The 15883-nt window shown below is 48.1% G+C and overlaps 1 protein-coding gene across 1 annotated transcript in view; it reads left to right on the plus strand.

Moving 5' to 3' along the window:
• p2rx5 (purinergic receptor P2X, ligand-gated ion channel, 5) overlaps positions 1–15883 on the plus strand; it is a 138303-nt gene that overhangs the window by 40188 nt on the left and 82232 nt on the right. Inside the window, exons 4-5 of the mRNA XM_085965103.1 lie at positions 6086–6675; positions 8368–8448. Coding sequence (XP_085821229.1) covers positions 6086–6675; positions 8368–8448 — 671 coding nt within the window. The remainder of the gene's footprint in view (positions 1–6085; positions 6676–8367; positions 8449–15883) is intronic.

Genomic DNA, 15883 nt, shown 5'->3' on the forward strand with positions numbered 1-15883 from the left:
TGAAGCTGCACAGGCCAGAAGGCGCCAGCCCATGGAAGCCCGTCGGTGCAGGAGATACCCCCCAAACAGGGTCTACAGACAGAGGATCAGCTACCTCAACATGAGTGAGCAGCAGTGCCAAAGGCGGCTCCGACTTTCGCGAGAGGTAGTGGGTGACATCTGCGCAATGGTGCAGCAAGACCTGGAGCCCAGAGGAGCAGGTAGACACCCCTTACCAGTGGCCATCAAAGTCACCACCGCACTCAACTTTTTTGCTTCAGGCTCATTCCAGGGATCAGCAGCAGACATCAGCGGCATCTCCCAGGCGGCCGCACACACTTGCATCACGCAGGTAACCGATGCCCTCTTTGCCATCGCGCACAATCACATCCATTTCTCCAAGGATCAAGCAAGTGTCACGGCGCGTGCGGTTGGATTAGTGATGCGCTATCAATTACTCATAAAAGACTGAGGCCTAGAAATTGAGTTGGCGCCGCTCCAGGGCTTTAGCGCCGGAAATTTAGCGCCGGCGCTAAGTCCCCCTGCGCGCGCCAAAAATTCAGTAGCGCTGCGCCCAGACGGCTGCCGGCGCTACTGGAGGGTGTCAGCGCCTCGCAATGGGCGCTGACTGCCGCATTGTGGCGCTAATCCGCCGCTGCGGCACCCGATGCGGTGCGGCAGGCTGGGGAAGTGCAGCCCTCCTCCTTCCGTTAAGGAGGAGCTGCCTGCACCCGACCGCTGGCCGTTGATCTGTGGAGAAAAATGAGCCCGGCACCTCGGAGAAGTGCCGGGCTCGCGGCCCACACGCATCTGTGCCGCGGGGGGGTGTTGGAGGAGTCCGGGGAGGGAGGTGCGGGCAGGCGGCCGCCGGGAAAGCGGCCGGCCGCCGGGCGACCTTAATGCGCCGGCGCTAAGACCCGTAGCAAACTTTTGAAAAATCGTTGGTTACGGCTGCCACGGGCGAGGCGGCCGCAACTCAATTTCGGCGTTCGGGCGCGTTGCCACGGCAACCAGGACGCTGCGCACACCGATGACGTCATCGGTGCCGGCGCAGCGCAACCGGCTAACGCCGATGGCAGCGCCCAAGTGAATTTCTCAATCGGCTGTACTTGCGACGCTAGGCCCTCTAGCGCCTCAAAATGGGCGCTAACCCCACTCAATTTCTAGGCCTGAGAGTTAAGAGAGTAACTAAAGGCTTTTATTAACAAAAGAATGAAGGTCTGCCTCGAGTGGTCGACCGGTCCAGAATACAAAGGGCTGGGGAGCAGTCACCTTTATACTAGGACTTGTGGGAGGAGTCAGCCGAGGCATGTCCAGGCATGTACACAGTGGAATACAAACAGTGGTTTACCACAATTAGCTAATCTGGCAGGCTTTCCAAGGGTGCAGGGCGTCTTTCCTCTCATGGGTCAGGTCCCCCTCAGTGCTTGCAAGTGGCTTGAGAGCACCTTGCTACACATCAGGGGGGGCATGGGGACCCATATCTGCACTGGCAGTCCTACTCAGAAGGACTTCCAGGAAGCTCTGGTTTCTCTGTTCAATAGCTGACCATCGCTCCTCCAGAGATGTCAGTCTATTCTGAACACTCACCATGTTTTCCTCACTCCGGCGACTTACTGCCTCCATGGTCGTAGCCAGCCTTTCCATGGAGGTTGCCATCCTTGCCGTGGTGCTGCGTTCATGCGCTAATGACTCCACGAAGGCTCTGCTCATGTTCGCGATGGACTCCTCCATTCGCTCCACACTCGCAGCGACCCTGGAGACAAAACCTGCCAGAGTCTCCTGCACCTGTTCCTGGAGTTCCAGCACCGCTGTTCTTCTGGATGGACCCAGAGGCAGAGGGTCGACATGCAGCTGACCGAGCTGGGAGAGCCCTGCGCCCTCCGACTAGGAATCTCCACTGCTGTCCCTGTCTCCACAATCTGCTGATGCTCACTTGTGAGCTGTGATACACCAAGTGACAACACTGCACTATCTCGCGATGGTCCCACCGAGATGTGAGTGCCTGCGCTGGTGCTGGGCTGGCTGAATTCTGCTGACGCTGCGCCCTCAGAGGTTGCAGCTTCCTCTGAGGAGTCTGGAGACTCAGGCTGTTCCTCCTGGATAGTGGTAACGAGGGCTCTCGATGGTCCTGTGGGGGAGTAAAGGAAAGAGTCAGAGATGTGAGGCCAAGGTTACATGCACATTGCATATTGCAGATGATCATAAGTCCATCTGTTAGAGCTTCAGAATCATTATCAGCGATTCATGCAATGTCAATGAGAGAGATGAAAAACTATTCTGTCACCAGCTTTCTCTGAAGCACCCATCTGTCCGTCCCCCACTTGCGCATCGTCCTCGAGTCCCACTATCACCAGGATCGCCTCCTCCCAGGGGGTGAGCTGGGTTACTGAGGGAGGCCCTCCTCCTGTCCTTGCTCTTTCCCTCTTATTGTGAGCTCTCTTTTCCTGCAATGAGGGAGACAAGTGGAGTTTGAGTGAGAATGAAGGAGTGAGTGTAGTGAATCCATAGCTTAGATGCTTAGAAGATGACAAAGATGGAGTGAGTTGGCAAGACCAAGGGCCCTCCCTGTGTTTTGTAAGTTGTTTTCATAGCATCACAGAGATAGGGAGTGTGAGGGCTGCATAGTCGAATAGCTAGGTGAATGTGACCATAGAGAGAGAGGGAATGGGTAAGGGTGCAGGGATGTCAGTGTCAAGTGGGATGTGGAGGAAGAGATTGCTAAAGCTGAGTGCTGGTGAGGAGAGGCAATGGGGATCAGATTGAGGGTGATGGCAAAGTTATACTCACTTTTCCAGTGCGCAGAAGGTCATGAAACCTCTTCCTGCACTGAAGCCAAGTTCTGCGGATGAGGGACAACGAGTTCACCTCCTGGGCCACCTGGACCCACACAGCCTTGGTCTGCTGGGGGGTTTCTTCCTCCCTGAAGAAGGGAAGAGCACCTCCTTACTAGCTCTTGCTCCCTCCACTAAAGCTTGCAGGGCGACGTCATCAAATTTGGGAGCAGACTTAGGTCTCCCGCTGCTCATTCTGCCTCCAGGTCCCTCTCACTGCAAAGGCCAAAAGGTTGGCAGTCTGCAGAAGAAGCAAGGCTTCTTGCGGACCTTAAATGCAGCAGCAATGATGACTCATCGGAGGCGAGTTTCAGACTGAAAAAGCTAATTGGGCCATGGGTTCCCACACGCTGAAACTCAATTGCCCAATTATGTGAAAATCGCATCAATCTCCCACATCGATTTGGAATCGGGTGGATAACACGAAAAGCGGATGACACGACCCCAGCCCGCTCCAATGACAAAATCCAGCCCTAAGAGTCTGAATGCAGTAGAGGAGAAAAGGGATCTAGGGGTACAGGTACACAAATCACTAAATATAGTGATGCAGGTTGAGGCCATTAAAAAAAAGCAAGCCAAGCACTGGGGTTCATTTCTAGAGGGATAGAATTGAGAAACAGAGAAGTTATGTTAAACTTGTATCGAACCTTGGTTAGACCACACTTGGAGTGCTGCGAACAATTCTGGCCTCCATATTATAAAAAGGATATAGAGGCACTGGAGAAGATGCAGAAAAGATTTACAAGGATGATACCAGAACTGAGAGGTTATACCTATCAGGAAAGATTGAACAGGCTGGGACTCTTTTCTCGAGAAAATAGTAGGCTGAGGGGATGACCTGATAGAGGTCTTTAAGATGATGAAAAGGTTTGATAGATAGGCTTGGAGAAATGTTTCCATTTGTGGGGGAGTCCAACACTAGAAGTCATAAATATAAGATAGTCACTAATAAATCCAATAGGGAATTTCGACACCAAGCTGGGTGGGCGTGTGTGCTGTGAGGAAGATGCCGAGAAACTCCAGTATGATTTGGACAGGTTGGGTGATTGGGCAGATGCAGTATAATATGGATAAATACGAAGTTATCCATTTTGGTGGCAAAAACAGGAAGACAGATTATTATCTGAACGGCAATAGATTGGAAGAAGGGGAAGTGCAACGAGACCTAGGTGTCCTTGTGCACCAGTCGCTGAAGGTAAGCATGCAGGTGCAACAGGCAGTTAAGAAGACAAATGGTATGTTGGCCTTCATAGCGAGAGGATTCGAGTACAGGAGCAAGGATGTCTTGCTGCAGTTGTACAGGGCATTGGTGAGACCACACCTTGAGCATTGTGTGCAGTTTTGTTCGCCTTATCTGAGGAAGGATGTTCTTGCCATGGAGGGAGTGCAGCGAAGATTCACCAGACTGATACCTGGGATGGCAGGAATGACGTATGAGGAGAGATTGGGTCAATTGGGCTTATATTTGCTGGAGTTTAGAAGAATGAGAGGGGATCTCATTGAAACTTACAACATTCTAACAGGACTAGACAGACTAGATGCAGAAAGGATGTTCCTGATGGCGGGGGAGTCCAGAACCAGGGGTCACAGTCTAAGGATAAGGGGTAAGCCATTTAGGACAGAGATGAGGAGGAATTTCTTCACCCAGAGAGTGGTGAACCTGTGGAATTCTCTACCACAAAAGGCAGTTGAGGCCAATTCATTAAATATATTCAAGAAGGAGTTAGATATATTTCTTAAGGCTAAAGTGATCAAGTGATATTGGGAAAAAGTAGAGACAGGGTACTGAATTTAGATGATCAGCCATGATCTCATTAAATGGCGGAACAGGCTCGAGAGGCCGAATGGCTATTAATTTAGGAGAGACTTCCTTACCCAGAGAGTGGTGAGAATGTTTAACTCGCTATCACAGGAAGTGGTTGAGGCGAATAGCATAGATGCATTTAAAGTGAAGCTAGATAAACACATGAGGAAGAAAGGAGTAGAAGGATATGTACATGGGGTTAGATGAAGACGTGTCGGAGGAGGCTCGTGTGGCGCATATACACTGGCATAGACCTGTTGGGCCGAATGGCCTGTTTCTTTGCTGTACATTTGATGTAACTCGCTGTAGAGTTAGGGTTAGGGTAGGGATTGCGGGCAGGAGAGTGGTTGTCCCCTCTTTTGTTCGTATTCTCATTTCTTGAGTGTTTTTGTTTCACTGGTCCTGCCACTTTTATTTGGCTCACGCTTTCTATTGCTTTTTGTCCAGTTTTACTTGCCATTATCCTTTTTTTTGGTAGCTTTTCCTAAGCCCAGCTCGGGCGATGGTAGTGAGGTTGATTCTGGCCCACATCAAACTGTGACATCCTAAATTAGGATGGTTTGCTCCGTGGGTGCAGTTTATTTGAGTGTTGCGGGTTGGCTTCAGTATTGAGAGTTGGGGTTCGCAGCATCTGTTGGATTGAGAGAGGGTCGATAGATCTGGTTTAGGTTAGAATCAGGATAAGGATCATAGTTGAGTATATTTTAGGGTGAGGGTTTCAGGTTAGGTCAGGGTCCGGGGTAGTCAGGATTCGGGTTGTGGGTAGGATCCGGGATAGAAGATAGGATTAGGGTTAGGGTTTGGTCTGTTTTTGTGCTGTATACTCAATGTAACTCGATGCATAGTTAGGGTGAGGGCTAGGCTTTGGGTTAGTGTTACTGTTAGAGTTCGAATTTGGGTTAGGGTTAGTGTTATGGTTAGAGTTAGGGTTTAGGTTAGGAGTGGAAGGAGGGAAGAGAGGCGGAGAAGTTTAGGCAGGGAATTCCAGAGCTTAGGGCCTAGGCAACAGAAGGCATGGCCACCAATGGTTGAGCGATTATAATCAGGGATGCTCAAGAGGGCAGAATCAGAGGAGCGCAGATATCTTGCGGGGGTGGGGGGGAGCTGTGGGGCTGATTACAGAGATAGGGAGGGGTGAGGCCATGGAGAGCTTTATAAACAAGAATGAGAATTTTTGAACTCGAGGCTTTGCTTAACCGGGAGCCAATGTAGGCCAGCGAGCACAGGGGGTGATGGGTGAACGGGATTTGGTGCAAGTTAGGACACGGGCAGTCGAGTTTTGGATCACCTCAAGTTTACGTAGGGTAGAATATGAGACGCCAGCCAGGAGTGCGTTGGAATAGTCAAGTCTAGAGGTAACAAAGGCATGGATGAAAAAAGATTTAGGGTGAACTATCTCTCGATATTAATAGAGGGCTGCCCATCTCACAGGTCACAGGTCACGGTCCGAGAGCTGCCTATCTCACAGGTCACGGTCCGAGAGCTGTTATCTCACAGGTCACAGCTCACGGTCCGAGAGCTGCCCATCTCACAGGTCACGGTCCGAGAGCTGCCCATCTCACAGGTCACGGTCCGAGAGCTGCCCATCTCACAGCTCACGGTCCGAGAGCTGCCCATCTCGCAGCTCACGGTCCGAGAGCTGCCCATCTCACAGGTCACGGTCCGAGAGCTCCCCATCTCACAGGTCACGGTCCGAGAGCTGCCCATCTCACAGCTCACGGTCCGAGAGCTGCCCATCTCACAGCTCACGGTCCGAGAGCTGCCCATCTCACAGCTCACGGTCCGAGAGCTGCCCATCTCACAGCTCACGGTCAGAGAGCTGCCCATCTCACAGCTCACGGTCCGAGAGCTGCCCATCTCACAGGTCACGGTCCGAGAGCTCCCCATCTCACAGGTCACGGTCCGAGAGCTGCCCATCTCACAGGGCACGGTCCGAGAGCTGCTCATCTCACAGGTCACGGTCCGAGAGCTGCCCGTCACGCAAGTCACAGGTCACATTGTCCTAGAGCTGTACATCACTCAGGCCACAACGGTCCGAGTGCTGCCCCCCGCTCAGGAGTGGGCAAGAACATGGCAAATGGAATATAATATGGAGAAATGTGAAGTTATCCACTTTGGTAGGTAAAATAGAAAAGCAGAGTATTTTTTAAATGGTGAGAGATTGGGAAATGTTGGTGTTCAGAGGGACCTGGGTGTCCTTCTATACGAATCACTGAAAGTTAACTTGCAGGTACAGCAAGCAATTAGGAAAGCAAAGGCCTTTATTACAAGAGGATTTGAGTATAAGAGTAAAGACGTCTTACTGCAATTATATAGGGCCCTGGTGAGACCACACCTGGAGTATTGTGTACAATTTTGGTCTCCTTACCTAAGGAAGGATATACTTGCCATAGAGGGAGTGCAACGAAGGTTCACCAGACTGGTTCCTGGGATGGGGGGGATTGTCCTATGAGGAGAGATTGAGTAGACTGGGCCTATATTCTCTAGAGTTTAGAAGAATGGGAGGTGATCACATTGAAACATACAAAATTCTTACAGGGCTTGACAGGGTAGATGCAGGGAGGATGTTTCCCCCTGGTTGGGGAGTCTAGAACCAGGGGTCACAGTCTCAGAATAAGGGGTCGGCCATTTAGGACCGAGATGAGGAGAAATTTCTTCATTCAGAGGGTGATGAATCTTTGGAATTCTCTACCCCAGAGGGCTGTGGAGGCTCAGTCGTTGAGTATATTCAAGACAGAGATCGATAGATGTTTGAATATTAAGGGAATCAAGGGATATGGGGATAGTGCAGGAAAGTGGAGATGAGGTAGAAAATCAGCCTTGATCTTATTGAATGGCGGAGCAGGCTCAAAGGGCCAAATGGCCTACTCCTGCTCCTATTTCTTATGTTCTTATGTTCATAGGTCACTGTCCGGGAGCTGCCCATCACTCAGGTCACAGGTCATGACTGTCCAAGTACTGCCCCCCTCTCAGGTCACAGGTTATGGTCCGAGAGTTTCCCATCACGCAGGTGAATGGCCTCCTCCTGTTCCCGTGTAACAGGCTGGAGGGGCTGAATGACCTCCTCCTGTTCCTGTGTAACAGGCTCAAGGGGCTGAATGATCTCCTGTTCCTGTGTAACAGGCTTGAGGGGCTGAATGATCTCCTGTTCCTATGTGACAGGCTGGAGGGGCTGAATGGCCTCCTCCTGTTCCTGTGTAACAGGCTCAAGGGGCTGAATGATCTCCTGTTCCTGTGTAACAGGCTTGAGGGGCTGAATGATCTCCTGTTCCTATGTGACAGGCTGGAGGGGCTGAATGACCTCCTCCTGTTCCTGTGTAACAGGCTCGAGGGGCTGAATGATCTCCTCCTGTTCCTATGTCACGGTCCGAGAATTCCTGTTTTTATTTCCAGATTGTTTTATTCTTGGTGGGATTTGAACTCACAGTCGATGGAATATTCATCCAATAACAGAACCACTGCAGTACAGAACCTGTCCGGTGATCTGTGTTTCGATATATTTGATTGATTTGGTGACTTTATTCAACTGGTCTTTGGAGTGATTATTTTATTTTGCTCTTATTTGAGCACCAAATTAATCTACATTTGTATTAAATTAAATTGCTAAAAATACTGTTACTTCAAAAGGTAAACATCCCATGGATATTTTTACTGTCGAAAAATAGCCTTAGAGCAAATTGAAAGTTTTCTGCTTGAACCAATCCCCTGAAAGTGTCTGTTGATCTAACGTAGTCGCCCTTCTGTTTGTAGCGAACCAGTCCTTGGGAGAGCAGCAACTTTTACCGTCTTTATAAAGAATGCGATTCGTTTTCCAAAGTTTAACTTCGCAAAGTAAGTGCAACTCTGGGGAATTAAAGGATTTGAAGAGAAAGCACCTGATTTTATTTCCACATGAAACTCGGGTGAAGCTGTAGTTGTGCTTCGCGAGGGTCAATGATTTTGATCCATTCAGTTTAACTCCCAATTGTTCTGAACATTTGTAATGGATTTTTGTTATTATTAAGAGCAGGGAAATTAAATTGATTTTGGGCACCTCCATGGGGTTGAGGTTCACGCACTTTTCCTGGGATCAGCAGGGGAGGGTTAACAACCTCATAACGCGTTCGGGAGCCATTCTAAAAAGGTCCTCCCATCGGGTGTCCAATGAGCCCGTGTATTTCAGGCGATAGACCCCTTTTAACGTGGAAATGGGGGTCCTCTGGCGTAAATAGGACACGATTGCCATTTTAGGTGGGAACTGGTTGGAACCTGCGCTGTGCTCACTCAGTCCAATTCCAGGGGCGATGGAACAGGGTTAGATACAGAGTAAAGCCCCCCCTACACTGTCCCGTCAAACACTCCCAGGGCAGGTACAACACGGGTTAGATACAGAGTAAAGCTCCCCCTACACTGTCCCGTCAAACACTCCCAGGGCAGGTACAACACGGGTTAGATACAGAGTAAAGCCCCCCCTACACTGTCCCATCAAACACTCCCAGGGCAGGTATAGCACGGGTTAGATACAGAGTAAAGCCCCCCCTACACTGTCCTGTCAAACACTCCCAGGGCAGGTACAGCACGGGGTTAGATACAGAGTAAAGCTCCCTCTACACTGTCCCGTCAAACACTCCCAGGGCAGGTACAACACGGGTTAGATACAGAGTAAAGCTCCCTCTACACTGTCCCGTCAAACACTCCCAGGGCAGGTACAACACGGGTTAGATACAGAGTAAAGCCCCCCCTACACTGTCCCGTCAAACACTCCCAGGGCAGGTACAGCACGGATTAGATACAGAGTAAAGCCCCCCCTACACTGTCCCGTCAAACACTCCCAGGGCAGGTACAACACGGGTTAGATACAGAGTAAAGCCCCCCCTACACTGTCCCATCAAACACTCCCAGGGCAGGTATAGCACGGGTTAGATACAGAGTAAAGCCCCCCCTACACTGTCCTGTCAAACACTCCCAGGGCAGGTACAGCACGGGGTTAGATACAGAGTAAAGCTCCCTCTACACTGTCCCGTCAAACACTCCCAGGGCAGGTACAACACGGGTTAGATACAGAGTAAAGCTCCCTCTACACTGTCCCGTCAAACACTCCCAGGGCAGGTACAACACGGGTTAGATACAGAGTAAAGCCCCCCCTACACTGTCCCGTCAAACACTCCCAGGGCAGGTACAGCACGGGTTAGATACAGAGTAAAGCCCCCCCTACACTGTCCCGTCAAACACTCCCAGGGCAGGTACAACATGGGTTAGATACAGAGTAAAGCCCCCCCTACACTGTCCCGTCAAACACTCCCAGGGCAGGTACAGCACGGGTTAGATACAGAGTAAAGCTCGCCCTGCACTGTCCCATCAAACACTCCAAGGCAGGTACAGCACAGGTTGGGTACAGAGTAAAGCTCCTTCTACACTGTCACATCAAACAGTCCCAGGGGTAGGCGGGAATGTGGAGTAATCGGATCAGCCATGATCTTATTGAATGGCGGAGCAGGCTTGAAGGGCCGAGTGGCCTACTCCTGCTCCTAATTCGTATGTTCGTATGTATGTATGTTCGTACACTGCCCCGTCAAACACTCTCAGCGCAGATGCAGCATGGGTTAGATACAGAGTAAAGCACCCTCTACACTCTCCCATCAAACACTCCTAGGGCAGGTACAGTACGGTTAGATACTGAGTAAAGCTCCCTCTACATTGTCCCATCAAACACTCCCAGTGCAGGTACAGCACGGTTAGGTACAGAGTAAAGCTCCTCCTACACTGTCCCATCAAATGCTCCCAGGGCAGGTACAGCACGGGTTAGATACAGAGTAAAGCTCCCTCTCCACTGCCCCATCAAACACTCCCGCGGCAGGCACAGCATGGGTTAGATACAGAGTAAAGCTCCCTCTACACTGTCCCATCAAACACTCCCAGGGCAGATACAGCACAGGTTAGATACAGAGTAAAGCTCCCTCTACACTGTCCCATCAAACACTCCCAAGGCAGCTACAGCCATCGGTCCAGAAAGAGGTCCAGGGCACCAGGAACACTAAAGTCTTTGATAAACATATACTTACTTTCTCTCTTCAACTAGACTCCATTCGGTTTGTCCAACCAATGCTAACATGATTAAAAATTATTACAGTGACAAGTTTGAACAGTGTCCAAGTAACAACAATGGTCAATATTCGTTCTTGTAACAGCGTATTGTTCATTTTCCTTCTCATAATTCTATGTTTGATAAACACTCAATTGGTGTGTTAATATAATGGCTGCTTTTATTTTCAGACTCTCTAGAACATTCTCTGTGTATAAATTCAATTCAAGCGGAGACCCTGGAGTGTAATTGCTGCCAGGTGCTTACTTTCATCCATGTGTCCTCTCATGTTCAATTTATAATATGCAAGTACATTACATATCAACCAACTACAGTATCTGTCTTCAAAGCCTTCAGACAGATTTACTTATTTGAACAAGTCAGGTTCATAAATACCTTTAAAAATTGACCAGGACCAAGCGGAGTTAACTGACTTAAATTTTAAAAAAAGCTGACAATCATATGTATGACCAAACCCGCGAGATGTTTGTAGTTGAATTGAATAGTTTGGCCTCTTCTTTAGGCACTGACAAACTGACTGAAAATGTTAACAATTATATTTAGTTAAGCTGGGGTATAATTTCTATGAATGAAGGTGGTTTAAACCCCCTTAAATTAAGAATTAAAGAGGCCAGAATGATGCTCAGTCTTAGACAAAAATGCTTATTTTTTGTTACATTGCTTCCCCTCCAGCCCACAAACAACATCAAATTCAATACTTGAGTGATGCTAATATTCGGCAAACTGTGGAGTGAGATGGGAGCAGTGAAAACAATATTTCCATAACAGGAATTTGACGAGTGGGAATTCAAAGCAAAGGGTTTAATTGAAATTTAAGTAGATAAGGGTATGAACTTAATTCTAACTTAACTACATTTATAGTAAGAATTGTAGCACAGAAAGGAACAATGACGTGCGATTCCTGCAGGTTTAGAGAGTTTTGAGTAACAAATGCTAACTGGGACAAACTCATGTCCAGGAAACATCTCCTTGAGCTGAGGATCTCAGAGTGTGAAGTGGAGCTGAAGACAATCTGACACATCAGGGAGTGAAGGAGGTTTCTGGAGCAAGAGTTGGGGGGGATAGTCAATACTGAGGAGGACTGCAACAAATTACAGGAGGACATTAATAAACTTGCAGAATGGGCATATAATTGGCAAATGAAGTTCAACACAGATAAATGTGAGGTATTACATTTTGGTAGGAAGAATAGGGAGGCCACTTATCACTTGGAGGGTGCGAGTCTAGGTGGGGTAGAGGAACAAGGGGATCTCGGAGTACAAATACACAAATCACTAAAAGTTATGACAGAGGTTAGCAAGGCCATAAAAAAAAGCAAACCAAGCACTAGGATTTATTTCTAGAGGGATAGAATTGAAAAGTAGGGAAGTTATGCTAAACCTGTATCGAACCTTGGTTAGACCACACTTGGAGTACTGCGTACAGTTCTGGTTGCCGTATTATAAAAAGGATATAGAGGCACTGGAGAGGGTGCAGAGAAGATTTACAAGGATGATACCAGAAATGCGAGGGTATACATATTAGGAAAGGGTGAACAGGCTGGGTCTCTTTTCTCTTGGAAAAAAGAAACCTGAGGGGTGACCTAATAGAGTTCTTTAAAATTATGAAAAATTTTGATAGGTTGGATACAGAGAGAATGTTTCTACTTGTGGGGAAGAGCATAACTAGAGGCCATCAATATAAGATAGTCACCAAGAAATCCAATAGGGAATTCAGAAGAAACTTCTTTACCCAGAGAGTGGTGAGAATGTGGAACTCGCTACCACAGGGAGTGGGTGAAGCGAATAGTATAGATGCATTTAAGGGGGGGCTGGACAAACATATGAGGGAGAAGGAAATAGGGGGTTATGTTGATAGATTTAGATGAGGAAAGACGGGAGGAGGCTCATGTGGAGCATAAACACTAGCATGGACTGGTTGGGCCGAATGGCCTGTTTCTGTGCCGTATATCCTATGTAATCCTCCACAAATTCCAACATTGCCCTGTAATCTCACACATGAAGAGCTAGAAATTCTGCTCCGTAGCGCCCGATTTTTCAATTTGTGATGAAAATGGCATCCACGCCACACATGCACATTTGTGGTGCGTGCCGCGCTGGATGCCATCTTAGTGAGGGCGGTAGGGCGGGCTTTAGTAGTGTACACCAGAAGTATGTTGAGTGGGCAGATTGTGACATCAATCAGTGGACAATGCTGATTTTATGCCAGCGATGCCATCTTCGTCTTCAACGCTGGAGCTAATGCCCTGTCTTAACCTCGCACAGCTGAACGTGTGTTCAGCAGCAGCAAGGACCCCACCCCCACCAACCCCCCACCAGCGCTATTTAAAGGGATTGTCAACCACTCTAAGGTTAGTTGCTGATTAATTTCTACTGGCTCTATTTAAGTTTGTAGAAGTCTTTAGTGCTTTGCACAGTTGTCTAAAGTTGGTGAGGTGACAGGGTGTGGTGCTGTAAGATTAGGATCATTTGGAAGATGGCACCATAGCAGCCACAACCCCAAGGTTAAATCTTAGACTGAAACTTAATCTTTTGTTAAACAAACTTTTTGTTGTTGTTCTCAGTTTTTACACACCAGCTTAACTTAAATTGTAGTTCAAAGTTTCTTTTCCAATTCTTCGGGCACTATCTTATTCGCACATTCTTAAAACTTCCAAAATCCAAGACAAGATAAAAGTTTTAAATGCTTTTAACACAGAGAAGTGAGTGGAGCTAAAACAAACATAACAGTGTGGCGGAGCCACTAAAGGACTCAGATCGTTTGTATATAATTCCCTTTAACAACATGTTAGCTACAGCCTGAGTCTGTATCTTTATTTATACTGTTTACTTGTACAGAGCGTGATTACTTTAACAGCGCGGGTAAACGTGATGACGTCACGCCGTACATCACGTGACCCCCCACTGGCGGGTAGAACGTGATGACGTCATGACGTCAACCACGGGACCGCCCGAGCAGTCCTCGTGGAACCTCCGAACTGAACAGACCTACACTCGATGTTCTCCTGCAGTTACTTGTTTAAACCTGTTAGTTTCCATGAAACTTTGTTTTGTTTGAGTGCCTGTGTGGACCTCAGTCTTTGGATAGGAACTAGACATTCCTACATTGGTGACCCCGACTTTTGCGAACGGTTTTCGCAGAAGATATTCAACATGGAAACGAACGCCGTTACCTTGAAGCTACCGCAGTTCTGGGAGCAACAACCAGCCGCGTGGTTCATAGAGGCTGAAGCCCAGTTCGCCATCAGGGACATCGTTGCGGATCAGACCCATTGTTATTACGTGGTCTCCGCCCTCGACAGCGCCACAGCCTCGTGGATCGTCAGCCCGCTCGGTAGTCCACCTACTGATCACAAGTATGACACGTTAAAGGCGTTTCAGTGGGGTCACATTGTGCAGGACGCCTGATTTTTGTGACAGGAAGTATGTATTTTAAAGGAAATTGGCACCTTGGAGCATTGGTATATGTTGAGTCTGTGTTTACAAGTGCAGTTATAATGAATAACAGGACACAGACAACAGAAGTAAGTAAACAGGTCTTTAGTGATTGAGGGTCAAGGCGGGAACTGAGGTACACTTGCTCCGCAGGGTTTATATACCGGTGTGGTCACCACCGGTACTACAATGTACAGGAGCCATTAAAAAGTAGTCCATCACTTTAAGGTATCCTCTTAAGGTAGTACAGGTTACATACACTACAATTCCTCCCCTTTTTAGCTTAACAGTGGACACCCCAATTAATACACTACATGAATAATATACATATATACAATTTACACACAAGAACTGTTCAAAGATTCAGTCTCTGAGGAGGCCTCCTGATCCGGCCCGGATAACGCTTTTCAGGGATCTCTGGTTCCTGTTGCTGGGGTGACTCATCCAATTGATCTCCTATGGATTCAACATCATCCAATACGTTCGAGTCTGAGGTAGATGCTACAGGCTCAATAAGTTCTTCAACTGGTGTCTCTGCAGTAGATATGGGGTCGACCCTTGTTCTCGATTCCACAAGTTGGTCAGCATGACGTCGTATTACATTCTCTCCAACGTCTACCGTGTACATCAAAGGTCCCTGTCGTGCACAAATTGTTCCAGGTTGCCATTTATCATCCCTATAGTCCCTGGCCATCACTGGTTGTCCTATTTCAAAACTACGAGTGGCCTTTTTATTTACATGCTGGAATTGCTTGTTTTCGACTTCCCATCACACATTGGGTTTTAACAAATCCAACCGGGACCGCAACCTTCTGTTATAGAACATTACGGCAGGGCTTTGATTTGTCACTGCATGCGTGGCGTTTTGATACGCCATTAGGAAATTGTCCACCTTGTGTTGTAGTGGAATATGATCTTCACTCATGGCCTTTATTGCCTTTTTGAACGTTTGTACAAATCTCTCGGCCAACCCATTTGTAGCCGGATGATATGGGGCAGATGTATAGTGTTTCACCCCATTCTTTTTCATGCATTTCTGGAATTCTTCTGACACGAACTGTGGTCCGTTGTCTGAACATATTTGCTCCGGCAATCCATTCTTTGCAAATATGGTTCTTAGAACTGCAATCGTCTTCTCAGAGGTAGTGGTCAACATCTTAATCACTTCTGGCCATTTAAAATGTGCGTCTACTGCTATCAAAAACATGGAATCCATGAATGGACCTGCAAAGTCGATATGCACACATTGCCATGGGGCTGAATGCCATTCCCACGGATGCAGCGGTGCAATTGGAGGTTCATTCTGAACTTTTTGGCACCCTGAGCAGCTTTTAGTCAGATCCTCTATTTGTTTGTCTATACCTGGCCACCACACATAAGCCCTAGCAAGGCTTTTCATCTTGACTCCCCCCAGATGACCTTCGTGCAATTCTTTTAGAACTCTCTCCCTTAATTTAGGAGGAATAATCACCCTTGTTCCATACATCAATGTTCCTTGACATACAGACAGCTGTTCTCGTCTGGCTGAGAATGCTGGTAACAGTGGTTCGCCATGTGCTGGCCATCCCTTCACTGTCAAATCATAGACCCGAGACAGTGTCGGGTCATTTCGAGTCTCTCTCTCAATACCCGCATTGGTGACTGGTAAGCATTCGATGATGGTCGAGTGAAATATCTCGACAGGGTCAACTGCCGGTGCCTCTTCCGCTGTAGGTAGTGGCAGGCGCGACAGCCCATCAGCATTACCATG

Source organism: Somniosus microcephalus, chromosome 22 (assembly GCF_052327205.1).
Source record: "Somniosus microcephalus isolate GS21.2 chromosome 22, FLI_Smic_1.0, whole genome shotgun sequence".
Classification (NCBI taxonomy): Eukaryota; Metazoa; Chordata; class Chondrichthyes; order Squaliformes; family Somniosidae; genus Somniosus; species Somniosus microcephalus.